The sequence below is a fragment of the Talpa occidentalis genome, unplaced genomic scaffold, assembly GCF_014898055.3.
Source record: "Talpa occidentalis isolate TD23 unplaced genomic scaffold, MPIMG_talOcc4v2.1 talOcc4.4, whole genome shotgun sequence".
NCBI lineage: Eukaryota > Metazoa > Chordata > Mammalia > Eulipotyphla > Talpidae > Talpa > Talpa occidentalis.
Window position 1 is genome coordinate 143,556,422 of NW_023604295.1, and position 18,772 is coordinate 143,575,193.

Sequence of the window (18,772 nt, forward strand, 5' to 3'; positions counted from 1 at the left end):
TTTTGCAGGGACTATACAGATGTAAAGTGAATCTTCCCTTTGACTTAGCAATTCTGTTTCAGGAAATTTATCTGACATACATGCTGAGACTTGTACATCTCCTGTGTAAGGGTGTTCATTTCAGCTTGTGATAGGAAGAGATTGGAAACAACCCAGCTATAAGTGATTGGCTAATAGAAATATGTCAGACGATAGACTATTACATGGCTACTAAGTGTGAAGTAACGCCATATGTTGATATGGAGTGTTCCTCAAGATATACTGTTAGGTGAAAAAAGTAAGGCATACTATTTATTCGAAAACAATGGCATACATATAAATTCACACACCACTAGCTTGCTTAGTCAGTATTTGGAAACATTCAGCAGGAGCTGGTTGCTTCTGGGACGAGAAATTGGATGGCTGAAGGCTAGGATGGAGGAGAGATTTGACTTGCCATGGATGCCTTTGTAACTAAAAAAATACAATTAAAATGGAGTTAACAGATGGAAATAAATTTAAACTTTGATTCTACTTTTGCCCTGCGTACATCTGGTTGTTACTGTGTTGAAATATCATCCAAACAAGAAGTTTTCAAGAGTGTCTGTAGTCCTTGTTTGATATGGAGACTACTGCCTGTTCTCTAATTGTGTGACAGAAAATCTTAAGCTTCTGACAGTTCTAAAACTGAAAGTTAATCTCCCCTTTGTCAGTTAACCTGTTGGAGGAGATATTTTATATTAGCACATTTTTACATTCACTGAGTGTAATATTTTTTATTCTATATTTTTATGTAGCTTTCCTAATGTATAGAAGAGATTCAGTACAAATCCTGAATGTTTCACTTAGTAGAGGGGCCTGTTTTTAGCATAACCCTTACCATTCTGTTGGAGAAACTGCAAAGAACTCTAAAATTATTCTCAAGTTTTACAGTTTTCATTGAATGTGCCTGTTGATTTTCATTTCCTTCATTTGGGCTAATTGTACATTTTGCAGATCTGTCGGCTGTGTTTTCAGCACAATACCCCACTGGATGCAATTGCTCAGTTTCGAAAACACATCGACCTATGTAAGAAAAAAATTGGAAGTGCAGAGCTGGCTTTCGAGCATGCTGCATGGATGTCTAAACAGTAGGTTATAAATTATACTTTTAGCATGTTGCTTTTAAAAATACTTGGGATTTGCAGGAATGGAATTAGCAAGGACTTTGGTTCTAAACTGCACAAAGATTTTTGTCAGTGAGTAGTTTTTTAATGATCTAGGTTACCTGTGTTTTCAATAATAGGAGATACTGCTTTATACAGTTTTTGAATGCAAGTCAGTTAATTTATGGCACCATCTCGGTTGTTCAGCATGTGCGTATTAGATTTCCACCTCGTCTAGGTGCTGAGTATGTGGTAGGGAGTAAAACAGACTATCTGCTCTCAGAGACCTTGCTGTTTGCGACTGGTGTTTGAAAATGGCTAAGATGAAACTGTCTGCAGAAATGTGGGTGTACTTAAGTGGTGGGAACTAGATGGACATCTAGCTTGTGGAACATTTGTAAAGACTTGCAGCTACAGGAGAGTTGAGTTAAATTCAGAATTTATCTGTAACCTACAGTTAGCTATGTGTTTGTGTTCACAGACCAATCCCAAGTAGCAGTTGGCTAATCAGTAGCATTATCTTAATATAGTCCACTGAGTTTATGACTCCAGCATCATAAATTATTAGAGGGCTACATTTTCTTTCCTCTTTCTTTCTTCATCCTTTTTTAGTTCTTGATTTTTTTTTTTCTTTAAGATTCCAGGCCTTTGGCGATTTGTTTGACGAAGCTATTAAGTTAGGGTTGACAGCTATACAGACTCAGAACCCTGGTTTCTATTACCAGCAGGCAGCATACTACGCCCAGGAGCGGAAACAGCTCGCGAAGACCCTCTGTAGCCATGAAGTAAGTTCTTGACTCTTGTCTTATCTACTCTTTAGGAAGCTTATTAACCTTCTCTTGGAAGAAAAGAAGGCTGATTGATGTCGGTACTGTTTTCTGAACCTTTGAATACAACCAGTTTTTCTCTTTTATGTTTTGGGGAATTATGGTTATTTTCAGCTGTAGCCTGAGTCCTCCACTGTCGCTGTGAATTAAGCAGAAGTTTTTCTTTGAAGAACCGATTTGTGATTGGTAATTCAACACATTAGTGACTTAGACAAGAGCAAAGTACTTTCACATAAAAGCCACAGTTCAGTCTTTGCTAAGCTGTAAATCCATTGTTTTGGTTCTGTGATCACAGCCGGAGAGCTTGAAGGACTCTCTGGAGGGAGGCCTTGTGTGGTCCGGCCAGAGAGAACTGTAGGCCCCTGTCTCTCCCTGTCCTTGTCCTCTGGGAACAACTCTCACCAAGTTGCCTGAGGCATGACATTAATGCATAGTTTCAAAAATTTAACAGTTCATTTTCCCTCTTTCTTGGATGATTATAGACACCACTTTCTCCTTAAGCACATATATACCTATTTACATTCGTATAATTACATCATGTTTCACTTAAGATTGGCACTCTTCTGTGAAGATAGGTGAGTATTATCATGTGCATATTAGTGCTTTAAATATATGGATTTTTCCCCCTTATATCATGATATAATTAGACTATTTTCTACTATGTTATTTATATGTAATTTATAACTATAGTGCATGTTTTATATTTTAAAAGGTTGTCATTTTGTAGTTTGAACATAGTATTTTAATGTGATTGAAACTAGTTTTTATAAGTATGAGGAAAGGGACATTAATAAATATTACTTGTTGGAATTAAAATAAAATTTCAGTCAAATAATAACTTAGATGCCTACATATATTTTGACCCAGAATTTCATTTTCAGGAAACCTAAAGCAGATAAGAGAGCCCAAGAGATAAGTAGAGAATTTATTTATGAAGTCATTTTTTAGCTTTATTAATTGTAGTGTAAAGTAGAAATAACAAGATGAACAACTCTAAGGAGTATTTTAAAATGTGGAGCAGCAGCAGACACTGTGGGAAATAATGCTGTAGAAGAGTATCAGGTGACACGTTTGCATACAAAGTCTGGAAGAATAACATTTATTAATAGTGGTGGTAGGTTTATAGGTAATTAAAATTTTCACCCTTTTCCTTTTGGGTGTTTTCTGCATTTTTAAACAATGTAATGGCATTGCATGTTGGTTTCAGAAGGGAAAAATTATAAGAAAGAAAAGGCAGTGTAAGTTTGTAAATTCTGGTGCTAAAAATATCCCTCCCCTTACCAGTACCAGGACTTACTATATAAGTGATTAAGAAGAAAATATGTCTTCTCTTTAAGTCTCTCATAGCGTTATTTTCATTTACACTAAAAACTCTTTCACATGTGAAATAAACATGAAGCATATTTTGTAGTACGTTTCTATTGGTTTTTATAGCAAAGGTAAAAACTAAAGAAGTACTGTGAAGTCACTTGTCAGAATCAGATGGGTTTGCTCAGTTTAGTGTCTGCGAGGCTGTCTAAATAGTGAATAAGACATTTTTACTTTAATTTTTGTGAAAATGTAATTTCTTAAAATGTTTACAACTTTGATATTTGAATGCGTTTGATATTTATAATTGTGAAAACCTTTTTATTCTGTCAAAGATGGAGGGAGAGTTGGTTTGTGATGGGCACGTAAACTCTTATTTAGGGTTGTGTTTTAATTTACAGGCATCTGTAACGTATCCCAGTCCTGATCCCTTAGAAACACAAACAGGCGTTCTTGACTTTTATGGACAAAGGTCATGGCGGCAAGGAATACTAAGTAAATAATTTTCCCTCCTCCTTTTCTCTCAACTTCAAAAGGCAAAGATTGTATCATAATTTTTCCATTGGTTGCATTAGGCATAAGAAGTTATGTCGAGATAAAAGTCTGTGCCTTTTAAGCATTGTGTTTTAAAGATTTTATTTCTTTAATTTTTAGAATGTTTGGTGTATTTCATAAATCTTAGAATAAGTCTTGGACATATAATTAAAGATGTGTATGTGATGAAAACAATTGGACATCTGTTGTCTTAACACAACTATGAACTACTCTGGTCTGCTTACGTATTTTAATTCCAGTTAGCTTGGACCATTTATGATGTTTGACATTTTCAAATAGCATTAACCTGAGTCACCTTGAAAATAATTTCCCTGCATCCTTTTTGTGTTTATCGTTCACTTAAATTATTTGAACAACTTCTTAATGTCAGGGCTGGCATTGACGGTAGTCTTCAGGTGGTTGATGACACTTGGCAAAAGAATTTTGAGCTTAGTACTGTTCTCTTCAGAGTAGAGATCACAGAAAAGCTTCCCTGCTAATAAAGCTGTCTCTTAGAACCTTTAAAATTCTAGAATGTTTAAGAGTCTTGAATACGTTACATGAAAGTAAAGGACTCAAGGAGTGTACCCACCCAATGTCCTGTGAGCATTTGTGCTCAATGAGCTGTCTGAGATGGGCTGTGTCTTGTCGTATACAGGTTTCGATCTTTCCGATCCTGAGAAGGAGAAGGTAGGGATTCTCGCCATCCAGCTGAAGGAGAGAAGTGTTGTTCACTCTGTAAGTTTTTTTCTTTTTTGCTATATATAAGCTGTTTTTGTGGATTTGAGGAATACATGAAATGATTTTTATTTCACACTTTCTCCTCACAGGAAATAATAATAACTCTTCTGAGCAATGCTGTTGCACAATTTAAGAAGTATAAGTGTCCAAGAATGAAAAGTCATCTAAGTAGGTACCCACGCCATGCTGCAGTCCTGCACCTCGAATAATTTTAGATTATGTGCATAACATGCTTTTTCTTTTATAGTGGTTCAGATGGGCGAGGAGTATTATTATGCAAAGGATTATACCAAAGCTTTGAAGTGAGTCCCGTTCACTATTTTTTTTACAAGTATTCTGATTACCTTGCAGCAAAATTATAAGTAACATTTGTATAGAAGGATTGATTGTTCCCCATAGTTACTTCTGCTTCTATTAAATTCCATTTCTGTGTTGTTTTTTCTAGTCCCACCTCCTAGTACTGTCATTTTCTAAGTCTTAGGGCAACCACGTGTATAGCTAACTGTGGAGATCCCTGTTAAACTCACACATTAAGATTTTCTGAAGTTTATATTAACTGGGGAAAGCACTTTATTTTCTGAGAGTTGGCCAGACCCTACCTGGGAATCCACTTACGTCCTGCCCGCCCTTAGGTTGCTGGACTATGTGATGTGTGATTATCGCAGCGAAGGCTGGTGGACGCTGCTCACGTCCATACTGACCACAGCTCTGCAGTGCTCCTACCTCATGGCCCAGCTGAAAGATTACATCACTTACTCCCTGGAACTCCTCGGAAGAGGTAGCTTGGTACTCTTTCAGTTCAATTCTGAATCTTTAAAATTACTTAGCTTCAATAAGCCTCTCAAAATTGGAAGAATAATTTGTTTGCAAGTATTTGGTGGTACTTTTACCAAGTGCACGTCACTTTGCTAAGTGAATACTTTCATGGATCAACTAGAGTTGAAGGCCCAACTTCCTCTGCCCTCTTCAGGTGTGGCATAGAACAGGTTTCGCATAGAGGTCACATGCAAGAGTAAAGTGTCAGGCTAGTATTTAGAAACATGCTAGCTGAGAACTTGCTGGAATTGTGCTTAATCATCTTAGCAGAAATACTCATTTTATACTATTTTAATCTCTCCAGTGGGGGGAGTGAGCTCACTGTCTTGTCTTACAAAGTTCTAATTTTTTTTTCCTCCTTCATGTTAGCTTCAACTCTGAAAGATGATCAGAAATCTCGGATTGAAAAGAACCTCATAAATGTTTTGATGGTAGGTTGGATTTGTGGATATAAACTGTGTCTCAAGGATTGTACACCCAGATCTGTGTCTGTGTGTCTGTGTTGTATTTTTTATATCTAGTTGAGGGAATGTTTAACTCTGTCTTGGTGCAGAATGAAAGTCCTGAGCCTGAACCTGACTGTGATGTCGCAGCTGTGAAAGCTGCTCAGAAGCTGTGGGCGGACCGCGTTTCCCTGGCTGGCAGCAACGTCTTCACCATAGGCGTGCAGGACTTCGTGCCCTTCGGTGGGTAGCCCGCACGTTGTGGTATTTCACAGAAGTTGTTGTTTCTACAAAATGAAGATGCACAATAAGAAATAAGACAAGTCAGAGACTTTTCAAAAGTGCTATCATCATAAGCTGTGATTTCTTTCTCCCCACTGGCTTATGAAGATCACAATTTTAAAAGCTTAGCATATGTAAAATGTACTTTGTGTGCAGTTCAGTTATTTGAAATGCATTTGAAAATAGTTATTTCATGGTTTATGTTTTAATGGTATTTTTTTTTTTTTAAAGATTTATTTATACAAGCACTGGGTACAGTCAGAGGCGCGGGAGGGTGAGAGAATTCACCAGAGTCAGAGCAGAGAGTAGAACAGGCAGAGTGACGAAGTACACTGCTGAGGGGAGCAGCGGGCGCCATGTGGGACCCTCGCCCGGTGACCGGGGAACGAACCGGTGCTGCAGAGGCTGTAGGCAGCTTCGCAGCCCAGCGCTCAACCGCTGTGCCACCGGGGAGGCCCCTATGCTTTAATGGTATTTTGAAATAAGTTAAAAATAGCAAAATCTTTTTCTCCCTTCTTTGAAATCCTGTGAGTTACATTTCAGGAGCCACTATCTTTTCCAAGTTAGATGTGGGTTTGGAGCTATATTCATGTCTGTCGAAGCACTTTATGTGCCAAAATCACTAAGAATGTGCAGTGTAGATCCCTCCTTTCTGAAAAGTTAATGTGGATCAGAAATAATTGTGGGTCTGGAGTGTCCACTGTTGTGTGATTCAGTCCTTTTTGTTTTATTTCTAGTACAATGCAAGGCCAAGTTCCACGCTCCAAGTTTTCATGTTGATGTTCCTGTGCAGTTTGACATTTATCTGAAGGCTGATTGTCCACATCCCATTAGGTTTTCGAAACTCTGTGTCAGCTTTAATAATCAGGTAATGGTATGCCTTTTCATGCATTTTGACTATGTATGTATCTAGTGGCTGCCGTTAAATTAGATAAAACAAGATTGGTGAACCTGAGGCCTTTGCGGTTTTGTAAAAAGAAATGGACCTTGGTATGGCGTGTTTCAAAATAAATGTTTCTACTTTATTTTATGTTTTTACTCCATGCTTATGAAATCTGAGAACTCTATTTTTGGTAATATATAACTTGAATTTCAAATAAGAAAGATATTCCGTATGAATATACTCCAATTTTCAAAAGCTTTTGTTTTTATTGTTTTATCATTGGTAGTAATGTATTATTATAAGATGGACACTTGATATCAAGCAGGAAAGGAAAAGATAGATTTGGTGAAAAGTGTTTTTCCTCCCATTCCATTCCCTAGACAACATCACTACTAAGTTCTGGAATAGTCTAGATGTTTTGGAATCATACTACATTTCCTGCATTGGAACACTTTTGAAATGTGGTAACAGAATAGTCAAGTACTTGATTATATTTTAACTCTTTAAGTTATAAGCTCACTTAATTGATCATTATCAGCAAGTCACCTCGGAAGTATTCTCAATCTTTAACCAGCCAGCTTATATTGAGAGTTACAACATTTTTAGTATCTTGAGCCAGAAAAAAGTTAGCACATGTGAACTCCATTAAAATAAAAGCCTGTGGGGCCGCGGCCGGAACTGACTCAGAGATTGTCCAGGTAGGGATGAAGGCTGAGTGATGTGTGCGGGCCAGTAATCCAGCTACCGTAGACAGGCCAAAGAAAAGGGAGGAAGTTTCAAGAATGAAGATGAAATTAAGATAGGAGTAAAAAGATGGGAGAGGGAGAACATGTTTGGCAACAAGACAGCGCTGAATGGAAGCAGGAATGCACATTTTCTGCTTATGGGCAAGTGAAGGCAGTGGCTCATGGGGCAGCGGCCACTGGGTGGGCTGGGGTAGGGCTGGGGGACATACAGGAGCTTGACAATTCAGCAGACGGGCTAGTTAAGAGAAGTCTTTTAAGATTCCCTCACTTACGTTCTTTCTTCCTGTCTCCTTCCTTCCTTCCTTCTTTCTTGTGTCTCTCGGCTGGATGATAACAAAGAAAGGGCAGAGAAAGAGTCTTACCCTTTTCGGGCTCATAAGAACCAAGAATTGTCCCTGTAATTGGTTAGATGAACCTGGGTCTCCTGAAGATTAGTGTGTTTTATTTAACTTCACCCATTACTCAAACATTCCTTCTAAGCAGTTTGAGAATTTTAAAGCAAGAATAGGAAATTTATTAAGAAATTTTTTCCAGTAGCAAAATAGAAGGAAAGAAATGACACTGGAAACCCAACTGTTGCAGAAGCTCTGTATGTGAAACCATGGGGAGGATTTGGGTAGGTGTGCTAGTGCTGGGAATGGAGATAAAGGGATCAAGAGCCATTTAAAAGTAGATCAGTTTGGGTAATTGGGTACTTACAGAGACTAAGTACTTTTGAGAATAAAGAAAAAGGAGAGGATAAATAAAGGACAGGAGCTTTTTTCCCCCAAGCCAACAATTTTTTTTACCGTTACTGAGATACAATCAATATAATGTGTAAGCTGAAGGTAGACGATGAAGTGATTTGATGCACATACAGGCTGTGAAATGATTACTGCAGTAAGGGCAGTTAACATCTGTCACCTCACATATTCACTTTTTTTTTTTTGGCGCCTGTGCTGAGAGCACTTGGGATCTGCTCTCAGCAGCTTTCAAGCATGTGATGTATTATTGTGAGGTGTTGTCAGCTTGCTGTCCGTTAGATCCCTGGAACTTGTTGTCTCAGAGCTGGAGGTTTCTGTCTTTCCACCAGCACCTCCCCTCTTCTGCGCCCCCTGGCAGCTGCCATTCCGTCTGAGTCTCTGTGAGTTCTGCTCTTTCAGGCTCCACATACAAAAGAGATTGTGCCATATTAATAAGATGTATTTGTTTGTGCTGCTGCTTCTAGCCTCTTGCATCTGCTTGCTTCCTCCTGTCTTTTATCACCGTGAAAGCCTCGCTTCCTCCCAGGTGCCTCCTCTGACATGACCAGTGACCTGGCCAGGTGCTCATGCCTGTTGTACTAGTCACTCTGTGTCACAGCCATGCTTGCTCTTTGTGATGATTTGGTAAATTACTTGTTTTCCTTACTAGAATGTCAACTCCATGAGGACAGATAGTTTTTTTTTGCCTGCTTATAGTGACTGGTCTTTACTGTGGCAGCAGTGAATGAATAAGCATCTCCATTTACTTCTTTTTTTTTTGGTAAGATTTATTTATGCACACAAGAACTGGGGTACAGGCCAGAGGTGTGTGGGGAGAGTGAGAGGATTCACCAGAGACAGAGTGAGGAACAGAACAGGCAGATCCCTGAAATACACTGATGAGGGGAACAGAAGGCGAGACAGGAGAGGTCTGCTGTGCCCTGGCCGACTGGGGATCGAACTCGTGCTGCAGAGGCTGCGGACAGCTTCACTGTGCTGTGCTTAACCCCTTGTGCCACCAGGGTGGCCCTCCATTTACTTCTTATTAATCACCCTTCATCGTGCTTCGCTTTCAGTGGAATTGACCTTAATAAGCTCTGGGTCATTTGATGTTAGCAAAACACACAGTGTTTGATGTTTTATAAACTGTGAGCCTTGCTAATCTCTTTCAGGAATACAACCAGTTCTGTGTCATTGAAGAAGCATCCAAAGCAAGTGAAGTTTTAGAAAATCTGACTCAGGGAAAGATGTGCTTAGTTCCTGGTAAAACAAGGAAGTATTTATTTAAGTTTGTTGCAAAAACTGAAGATGTGGGGAAGAAAATTGAGGTTAGTTGTGAAATTCTTAGTTGAAATATTGTTTTAAAATATTTTAAATGATAAAAGTAATATGTGTACATCAAAACATCTCAATTAATATAGAATTTTATTAAGGAAAAATGAAAATCTTCCACTTGGACTCCCCACAGGAAACTTGGTAATGGTTGGGTAGTTTTCCTTTCATTGGGGAAATGAACATAATATTCTGTAGTTGACTTTTTCCCTCAATAGTGTAACATGACTTGTCAGACATTTCCTGTACTTCAAAAGACCAATGTCATTTTTAACGGCTGTATAATCAGTGACTTTTTTAAACAAAAGATGTGTATTTATGTATAATCTAGCAATTATATTTTATATGATATGACATAATTCTGACCAAAGAGCTCTATCATTGTGCTTAAGCATCGATTGCATATTTTTAAAGGAAAAAAATGAAGATTATTTTAGAAGATTCATTTACTATAGATAATTAAAAGTGTCCTTCAGAAATACGTGATGAAAGTAATGTACTTATTGAGCATAAACTCTGGAGCCAAAGTACATGGATTTAAATTCCAATTTTCTAGCTAGCTTGTGACCCTGGGAAGTTTCTGAGCCTCTTTTGTGTCTCAGTTTATTCATCTGAAAAATGTGGATAATACTAGTACCAACCTCTTAGTGGTTCATGAAGATTAAATCAGTTAATGCAAATTGCTTGAAATAGTGCTAAGTTAGTATTCATTAAGTACATGTCTTGAAGGGCGTGGTTAATCTAACCTTGGGGTTAATCTAACCATGTCCAAGGTACATGAGACTCTACTACCAGTATTTCCAAAACAGTTTCTGGGACTGATTGATTTTATTATTAACTGGTGTTCAGAGTTTTTTGCTTATTCCTTTAAAAAGATTTTTTTATTAAATCCCTAATTACATGTTTTTTACAAGGTACCTAAGGAAATTTACTGCACTTTAAATCATAATTAATATTAGTTTGAGTACATGTGCTAGTGGGTTTAGTTGAAAGGAACATTACTGACTTAGTAAGGAATTCTGTTGCCAATACTGTAGATGTCTACAGGGAAAATACACGTGGAATCAGGAATTGGGCTATGAGTGTGTCCATGGTTATCAGAACATTCCTCTCTTTCACTCAGCAGCCACTTATGCAGCACCTCTCGGGCCTGGCCTGTGCCAGGTGCTGAAATCATTGAAGTGCTAGGAAGGCAGGTAGCTGTCTGTGTAAAGGTGAGGTTGAAGCCCAGTGTGCAGGTAGCTGGTGCCCCAGCTCACCAGTGGCCAGGACAGGACTGACATCGGGATTCTGACTGCCTTATCCCGAGGGCCCCTGGGACCCTCTGCGGCCAGCAGTCTGCAGTGAGGTTTGTTGGGAGGGGGTGTTGAGACACAAAGAGATGGAATTTCCGCCCTGCCTCCTCCTCTTAGATTACGTCAGTGGATCTGGTTCTGGGCAACGAGACCGGAAGATGCGTGGTTTTAAATTGGCAGGGAGGAGGAGGCGATGCCGCTTCCTCCCAAGAAGCCCTGCAGGCCTCGCGCTCATTCAAAAGACGCCCCAAACTCCCTGACAGTGAGGTTCACTGGGACAGCATCGTCATCCAGGCCAGCACCATGTGAGTCACCCGTGCTTGGCAGCCGTGGCCGCCTCTGTTTCCCCGCACATGTGCTTTGTTTGAATAAGTTTGTTTTAAGTCAGTAACTTAGCTGAGTTTCCCCCCACAGGATCATCTCCAGAGTTCCAAACATTTCTGTCCTCCTGCGGCACGAGCCTCCTGCGCTGACTAATGAAATGTACTGCCTGGTGGTGACCGTGCAGTCCCACGAAAAGGCCACGATCAGAGACGTGAAGCTCACAGCAGGTCTGAAGCCAGGTGAGTGGTCTCTGCATGTGAACAGCCCTGGTCCAGCACAGAGTCGGCATCAGCATGAGACAGCGTCCAGGTAGCGCCCCCCCGCGGCGTGCCGGGTTCGCGTGTGTCGGGCTGCTCTCCTCACGACACGCCTCTTGACTCTTGCAGGACAGGATGCCAACCTAACTCAGAAAACTCACGTGACTCTCCATGGGGCAGAGCTGTGCGACGAGTCCTACCCCGCCTTGCTCACCGACATTCCCGTGGGGGACCTGCGCCCCGGGGAGCAGGTACCTCGCCGGCTGTGTCTGGGGAGACCGCGATGCCGTGGTCATTTTAAATACGAGTTTTAGCTTCAGAGCATTTGCCCAGCCTCTACTGGGACTTCAAAGCGATTGAACTAGTGACATTTTACACACATTTTACATACTAAATATGTAAAGTGACGTAGTTTTTTACAGTGTGTTTCAGAACAAGTGACCCAAATTCTGAGAATTCATTGCTGACAAAATAACGGTTGTTTGTAACTCAGTGAAGTAACCGTTAAGCAAACTTTTATTTCCAAGCCAAACAGAGTTCTTGGGAAGTTGATAATGATGATGGGAAAAACAAAGATGGGGAGTAATGAGTCCATTCATAGGCTGTGGCAAGAACAGCTTGGAAAAGGTGTCCCAGAGTTAAGCCTGTCGGGGCGGTCAGCTCTAAAAGAGGGGTGCATTAACCTGGAATGTAGATCGGCGGGGGGGGGGGAGGATCTTTAGTGATAGTAATTTGATTAAAATTTTAATTTGTTACAGCTGGAGAAAATGTTGTATGTTCGCTGTGGAACAGTGGGTTCAAGAATGTTTCTCGTGTATGTTTCTTACCTGATCAACACAACTGTTGAAGAAAAAGAAATTGTTTGCAAGTGTCACAAGGTACTGTTTCCACAGCTGCTGCTCACAGCCTCATGGCAGTGTCTCTGTTTTGATTATTTTGCCAGGAGATAGGCAGCTTGGATGCTTACAGTCTGTTACAGGTTTTAAATATCTCCTGGTTTTTTTTTTTTTTTAATCATTTGCAGTTATTATAGATGACATAGCATTAATTGCTCAGGCATTAGAAAATGACCTACATAGCTTTCCTGTGGAGAAGCAACAGGTTGCGATCTCATGCTTGAGACTGATCTGGTCTGCATTTTTATGAAATCACATGTCAGATACAATCAGTCCTTGGCTTATGTGCAGAAGGTTTTGGAGAAAGGGAGGTTTCCCTTTATGAAATTTTTTTTTTCTATTTGAAAAGATCCTCATCAAAACTGTTTGGGGCAAGTGCTGTAGAAACCTTGAGAACAGGAAGTTGCTAGAGATGGTCCCACCACCTGCCCCTCACCTGGATGGGCTTCTTGACTGGGCTCCCGGCTGGTTTAGAGTAGAGGCAGTAGGGTTTTGTATAGGCTTACCCAGATTGTGTATGGTGCTGTGTCCTCTTTTATTAATGGGGAGCTGTGATCTCAGGACCTCCTCAGCTTGGCAGTTGTCTCAGCCTCTGCTCAGGAGTCAGGCCCCCTCCCCCCACCCCGAGCAGAGCAGAAACCTCGCCACTGTGGGGGTGAGGTTTGGCCTCTTTCACAGCCTGGGCCGCCTGGGCCGCCTGGGCCGTGGTGTTTCACAAGTCACTGGGAGGGCAAATCATTCAAAGACAGGAGTGCTTCTCACAAGCAGTAAGATCGCTGAGCCTTCCTTGACCTCTGCTTCCTCTTCTGTCCAGTGGTGACAGTGCCGCTCTGCCCAGGGTCCCTAGCCTCAGTGAGGAGCGCCGTGTGGGCGGCACTGCTCAGGGGCGTCTGCTGTAACAGAGTGTGGTAGATCGGTGTCTGGCGCCTTACAGAGATACACACAGGCCTTACCTATGGGGACAAATTGGGATTGCAAGTATATTTTATAGGGCCTCTTGAGTTTAAAACCTGATTGTTCAGATTTCAAAAAGCCATTGAGAGTGTCCTTTAAATTTTCTTGCAGGATGAAACGGTAACAATAGAAACGGTCTTTCCATTTGATGTGGCAGTTAGATTTGTTTCTACAAAGGTACGTTCCTGGGAGCACACTGGAAATCACTGGGTTCTAGAAACTGACGGAGAAAATGCAGTGATCCCCATCCGTCCTGACAGACCTTTCTCCTCATTGTGGCAGTTTGAACACCTGGAAAGAGCCTACGTAGACATCCCCTTCCTGCTGATGACGGACCTCTTGAGCGCCTCGCCCTGGGCCCTCACGGTGGTCTCCAGCGAGCTGCAGCTCGCTCCCTCCATGACCGCAGTGGACCACCTGGAGTCCCAGCTGGACAGAGGTGAGTGCGCAACCCGGCCCTCCTCCTCAGTGGAAGACGGTGTTGGCAGGGGCGGAGGCTGGCTGCGCGAGAGCTTTAAAGTACATGAGGGAGCTTGAGACAGTCTCACAAAAGCAAATACTTATTATACTCACAGAAGACATAATTAAGACGGAATTGGCATCAATTACAGTTGACTTGTGTGTTCCCTGTTTTGAAAGGTCACACTTTTGTGATCTTCCAAAAGAAGTGACTCTTTGAAGAATGCACTTGAACATTACTTTTTTTCATATTTAGATTCTTTTATAGATTTTCTTAGTAGTTTTTAATTGCTGTTTACTGTTGTTTATAGTTTGAAATGGGAAAAGATGTTTCCTAAAGAAACTTGCGCAAGTATGAAATAAGTAGTTGTTTTCTAAATCACCCCTTAAACAGTACATAAAAGAGATTCAAGCCCAAGATACCTTTCTGGTTCAGTATTTTGGGGCTTGTCTGTTTCTTGAGCTGTTGAGGGAATAAAAATTGCTTTGAATGTTAACTCAAGCAAGGTTGTATTCAGTATATTATAAGGCTCCGTCTTGTGAGGAAAAAAAAATCATGATGGATCCTTCAAACCAAGTACGAGTTTTTTCATTTACTCTGTCTGCTACTTGTCTGGGATAAGTCATGCTTGATTTCCAATACACATTAGAATTGGATGAGCAGTAACCAAAATCTCAGTATATTTTCACATCTGACCTATAAATGAGTTTCAGTATCAATAATCCAATAAATATGAGTATTTATTGAGGGTTTCCTGGGAGGCACCACGCTGGCCTCTCAAGGATGAGGGGCAGGCGGTCTCCAGGCTCACTTCTGTATGTTTGAGACAATCCCTCACAAAGGTGGAGCCATTTTCCCTGAAACAATAGGGTTTTGCATAAGACTGTGGCATCACATCTTCATATAAGATCAAAAGATAGAAAGAAGTCAGGTTCTCTACTTAAGTGCTAGAAATATGTCCCAGTTCTAGAAAGTAATAAAAAGCAGTTTGGTTTTAGAATTCCATCATATGCTTTGTTTTCTCACTTGAAATTCCTTTTCCTCTTGTGGTCTTGGAAATTAGTCTCGTTCTACTTTGTTTCTCTGCCCTCACCTTTTTTCCTCACTGTGCTAATTGTGCCAATCTCTCTATTTTAAGATCATCTCTTCGATCACATCTTTGAAGTCAGTTTTACCATATAAGGTAGTATTCAAAGATCCTGAGATCAGGGTGTGGATATCTTTGGGGTGCATTAGTCTGTCTGCCATTCCCAAGAACTCCAGCACCGTGCATTATAGCATTTGTGTTCAGCACATTGAAAATAACTTTTTTAGGTTGTAAATTTGACCCTGCTGTTAATTGTTAATAAATATGACCGTTTTGATTAACTTCTTAAGATTAGGGAGGACTTTGGGAGAGTTTAATATAAAAGGTTTTTTAAAAAGCTATCTTAATGGGTTTGAATGATGCGTTTTTTACGTACGGGGCTGCAGTATCATTTTTTAGTCCTTAAAATTCATTTTAAACATTTAAGTAAAGATTGCCCCAGTTTCTTTCCCTTTCACTTCGTATCTACCCACAACCACAACCATTACTCTATCCCACAGCCTCCTTCATTGGAAAACGATAAAAATAGTGACTTAATGTCACTTAGGGACTTTGTTGTTATTACTTGGAAGTTTCACTCACGCATTTGCTAAAATTGGCATTGGACAGGCATTCTTGGCCACATGCATTTGAAGGAGTGACGTCATGGTCTGTGAGGTGCTGACAGGTGGGGAAGGCCCAGGCTAGGTGAGCGTTATCTTGTCATAAGAAGTTTGCTCTGTGGTTGAGCAGAGGAAAGCAGCCTCGCGCAGGAGGTAGGCAGCACCAGGCTGCACGAGGCATCTGTGCTGTGTTTCTACCTGGCGGGGGTGGGGGTATCAGTAATATGTGTTTGTTCAGGGAAAGCCAGAGTTTTCTGGAACATCATTCTGAAACCTTAAAGAGTAATTAAATTTTTTTCTTTTCCCTAACCTGAGATGTTTCCCTCAAAGATAGGAAATAATTTAGACAAAGAAAAATAATTGCCAGCGGGTATTGTTCTGACCTCGGACGTCTCCCTTTCGTTAATTCCACAGAAACTTGTCACAGGCGCACAGATGCGTCCAATTTTAATTATAGTGGAGTACTGACAGATTGGAAAAGATACTGGGTGTGAATTTGGGACCTTTGGAAAAATCATTGAACATCCCTGTGCCATCGCCCGCACAGGTCTCTGATGATGTGCCCTCGATGAAGTGTTCTCTCTGCTGTGTCACCTGCACGCAGACCCCTGCCTGGGAACTGTCAGCACATGGGGGTGATGCCTCTGTCTTACAGTTGTCTTGCAGACTGGAGAGAGTGCGAGCGAATGCTTCTGTCTCCGGTGCCCGTCTGCTGGGAACATTGAAGGCGGAGTAGCAACTGGGCATTATATTGTCTCCTGGAAGAGGTAAAATTAGACGAGCGCTGTCTTTGCTTCCACACCTGCGCCCTTCTCACACCTGTATTGCTAGTCATTGTCCTTGAAGACCGGAGGGCTTCTGCCAGTTCTGTGGATTAGAGTAGAAGTTGTGGGCTGTCACTGACCATTTGTCAAAGACACAGAGCTTAGAAAGCATGGTGAAACTTTCATTTGTTTATCACACTTGGTGACCTATAGACTGATGAAATTTTAGCCAAACTAATTCTGGTGAGAGAAGAAGCTGCCCTGATGGCAGTCACTAGGATTGTCTGTACAGAAAACCCAAAGGATTCCACTTTATTAGAATTATAAGAGGTTCAGCGAGGTTGCGGGATAAAACATCAGAACATGCAAGTTCCGTTGGATTTCTGTGTATCAGTGATAAACCTCTAGGCACTGTGCCTTTAAAATAAGTATGTGGCAAAAATAAGCCGAGTGGAAATACCTGCAATAGAATGTTAAGTGCATTGCTTTTATGGAGAAAACTATGAAGCTTTGAAACACTGAAGGAAGACCAAAATGGGAGAGAAACAAGATGGTCTGGGTAGGATTTGGATGATATTTAATATTATAAATTATTCTGTAGATTTGGTGCCATTTCCGTTACAACCTCAAGTTGGTTTTGTTTTTGTGGAACTTGACACTCTTGATTCTTAAATTTATATGGAAAGGCATTAAGTCAGAATAGTCAGAATGTTCCAGAACAACAACTGGGTGAGGGTGCTTGCCCTTTAAAACTGCAGGACTAATTATAAAGCTGTAGTAGTCACGGCGAGGGTACCGGTGTGGGCATGTATGATTAAGCCAATAAAACAGAAGTCTCTTGAAGTTGGTCTCCAGATCCTCCTCACACTTGGAAATGACCCTTCCCAGAAGTGGCACGGGATCAGTGAGGAAGCTCCTTATAATTGGTCTTAGAGTGTTGGCTCCATCCAGTTGGTAAAAAATTGGATCTCTCCTGTATGCTGTATAATAAAAATTAATTCCAGGCATATAAAGTTCTACTTGTAAAAAGCAAAACCATTACTTTCAGTAGGAAAATAAGATAATCACTCTATGCCTTTGGAGGAGGGGCGAATTTCTTTTAACATACAAAAATGTAAGTCACTAAAATGGATTAACTTGATTTCTTAAAATGAAGTTTCCCAGCTCGTTAAAAATACAATAAAGAAAGTGAAAAGATAATACAAACTGGGAAAGCTGTTTGCAACATGTAAATTACAATTTACATGTTAGATTACAATTCACATCAAGAATGTCTATAGATTATTAAAAAAAAGGCAAGTTTCCTAGTTGAGCGAGATACTTGAGGCAGTCAGTGTAAGGGCCACAGAAGCAGCCAGGTGGCCAGTAAAACAGGGCGAGAAAGTCAAGGTTACTAGTTCCAAGATTCACATGCACGTCACTAGTTTGGAAAAACAGAAAGGCTTCCCAATATAAAACTGGTCAAGCAGTCTGAAGTTGGAGTGTGTGTTAGAACAACTGCTCTCGAAAGCTGTTCAGCAGCACCGGGCACCTCCTGCAGCCCCAGGAAGCGTCTCCACTGTGTGCATGCAGGCCCCTGCGTAAGCACATCCACCTCCACACAACATAATTATAATAATAAAAAACTAGAAACAAGTGGAATGTCCATCAGCAGGAAAATGGAGAAATTGTAGCATGTTCAAAATATAAAATCATCAGTGACAATGAGCTCGAGCCAAACCTGTCAGCCCACTAAGGCCTTCAGCACCTGCAGACATATGGCCTGGACAGCCGGAGACCACTGTGGCAGGTACCAAATCTGGCGTCGTGACTTCCTGGGGGAGGGAGGAGACCAGCAGGGAAGGGGAGACAAGAAGATAACATCTATCTTGTTTTCTGTCTTAGGCTGGGAGCCAGGTCATGGTATTTCAGGGGTCATTTTCCGAGTGTATGTCAGTGATCGCATACATTTTAAGACAGGATTATTGAAAATAAGAAAGGAGAAATACATGATTTTATTTAAAACCAACTTGTCTTTTCTCCACTTCCGAATCTCTGGTATCGCTGTTTAGTTGATGTAGCCGTAGGGCGACAGCAGCATGTGGGAAGTGGTGTCTGTTGTTCCTTCCGCTCCTGTGATGCCAGACAGACATTTTCTGTGGAAGAGATGGATGTTTTTGCCTGTTGCTTCTGCTCTGTTGTGGTTCACACACACTGTCACACACAGTTTCACCTCCAGCTATGGGCTCCAAAGAACTTTCTTTGTGGTGCAGCTGCTGCCCGCCCTCACTGTAATGCAGGGGAGACAGCGGGGTTGTCGTGTCTCCCCTCGTCTCAGTCAAGGCGGCGTCTCCCTGCTGGTGGATAGTGACTTACCTGTAGTTCTTTGGGGCCAT

General features: G+C 41.1%; 1 protein-coding gene across 2 annotated transcripts in view; it reads left to right on the forward strand.

The window, feature by feature from the left end:
* TRAPPC11 (trafficking protein particle complex subunit 11) overlaps nucleotides 1-18,772 on the forward strand; it is a 36,854-nt gene that overhangs the window by 11,499 nt on the left and 6,583 nt on the right. For both annotated transcript variants that reach the window (XM_054701069.1, XM_037526489.2), the window contains exons 9-26: nucleotides 976-1,109; nucleotides 1,762-1,909; nucleotides 3,661-3,754; nucleotides 4,452-4,531; nucleotides 4,624-4,702; nucleotides 4,782-4,836; nucleotides 5,167-5,312; nucleotides 5,720-5,781; nucleotides 5,904-6,036; nucleotides 6,813-6,943; nucleotides 9,599-9,754; nucleotides 11,171-11,358; nucleotides 11,468-11,616; nucleotides 11,764-11,885; nucleotides 12,393-12,512; nucleotides 13,596-13,661; nucleotides 13,767-13,923; nucleotides 16,289-16,400. In XM_054701069.1, coding sequence (XP_054557044.1) covers nucleotides 976-1,109; nucleotides 1,762-1,909; nucleotides 3,661-3,754; nucleotides 4,452-4,531; nucleotides 4,624-4,702; nucleotides 4,782-4,836; nucleotides 5,167-5,312; nucleotides 5,720-5,781; nucleotides 5,904-6,036; nucleotides 6,813-6,943; nucleotides 9,599-9,754; nucleotides 11,171-11,358; nucleotides 11,468-11,616; nucleotides 11,764-11,885; nucleotides 12,393-12,512; nucleotides 13,596-13,661; nucleotides 13,767-13,923; nucleotides 16,289-16,400 — 2,132 coding nt within the window. The remainder of the gene's footprint in view (nucleotides 1-975; nucleotides 1,110-1,761; nucleotides 1,910-3,660; nucleotides 3,755-4,451; nucleotides 4,532-4,623; nucleotides 4,703-4,781; nucleotides 4,837-5,166; nucleotides 5,313-5,719; nucleotides 5,782-5,903; nucleotides 6,037-6,812; nucleotides 6,944-9,598; nucleotides 9,755-11,170; nucleotides 11,359-11,467; nucleotides 11,617-11,763; nucleotides 11,886-12,392; nucleotides 12,513-13,595; nucleotides 13,662-13,766; nucleotides 13,924-16,288; nucleotides 16,401-18,772) is intronic.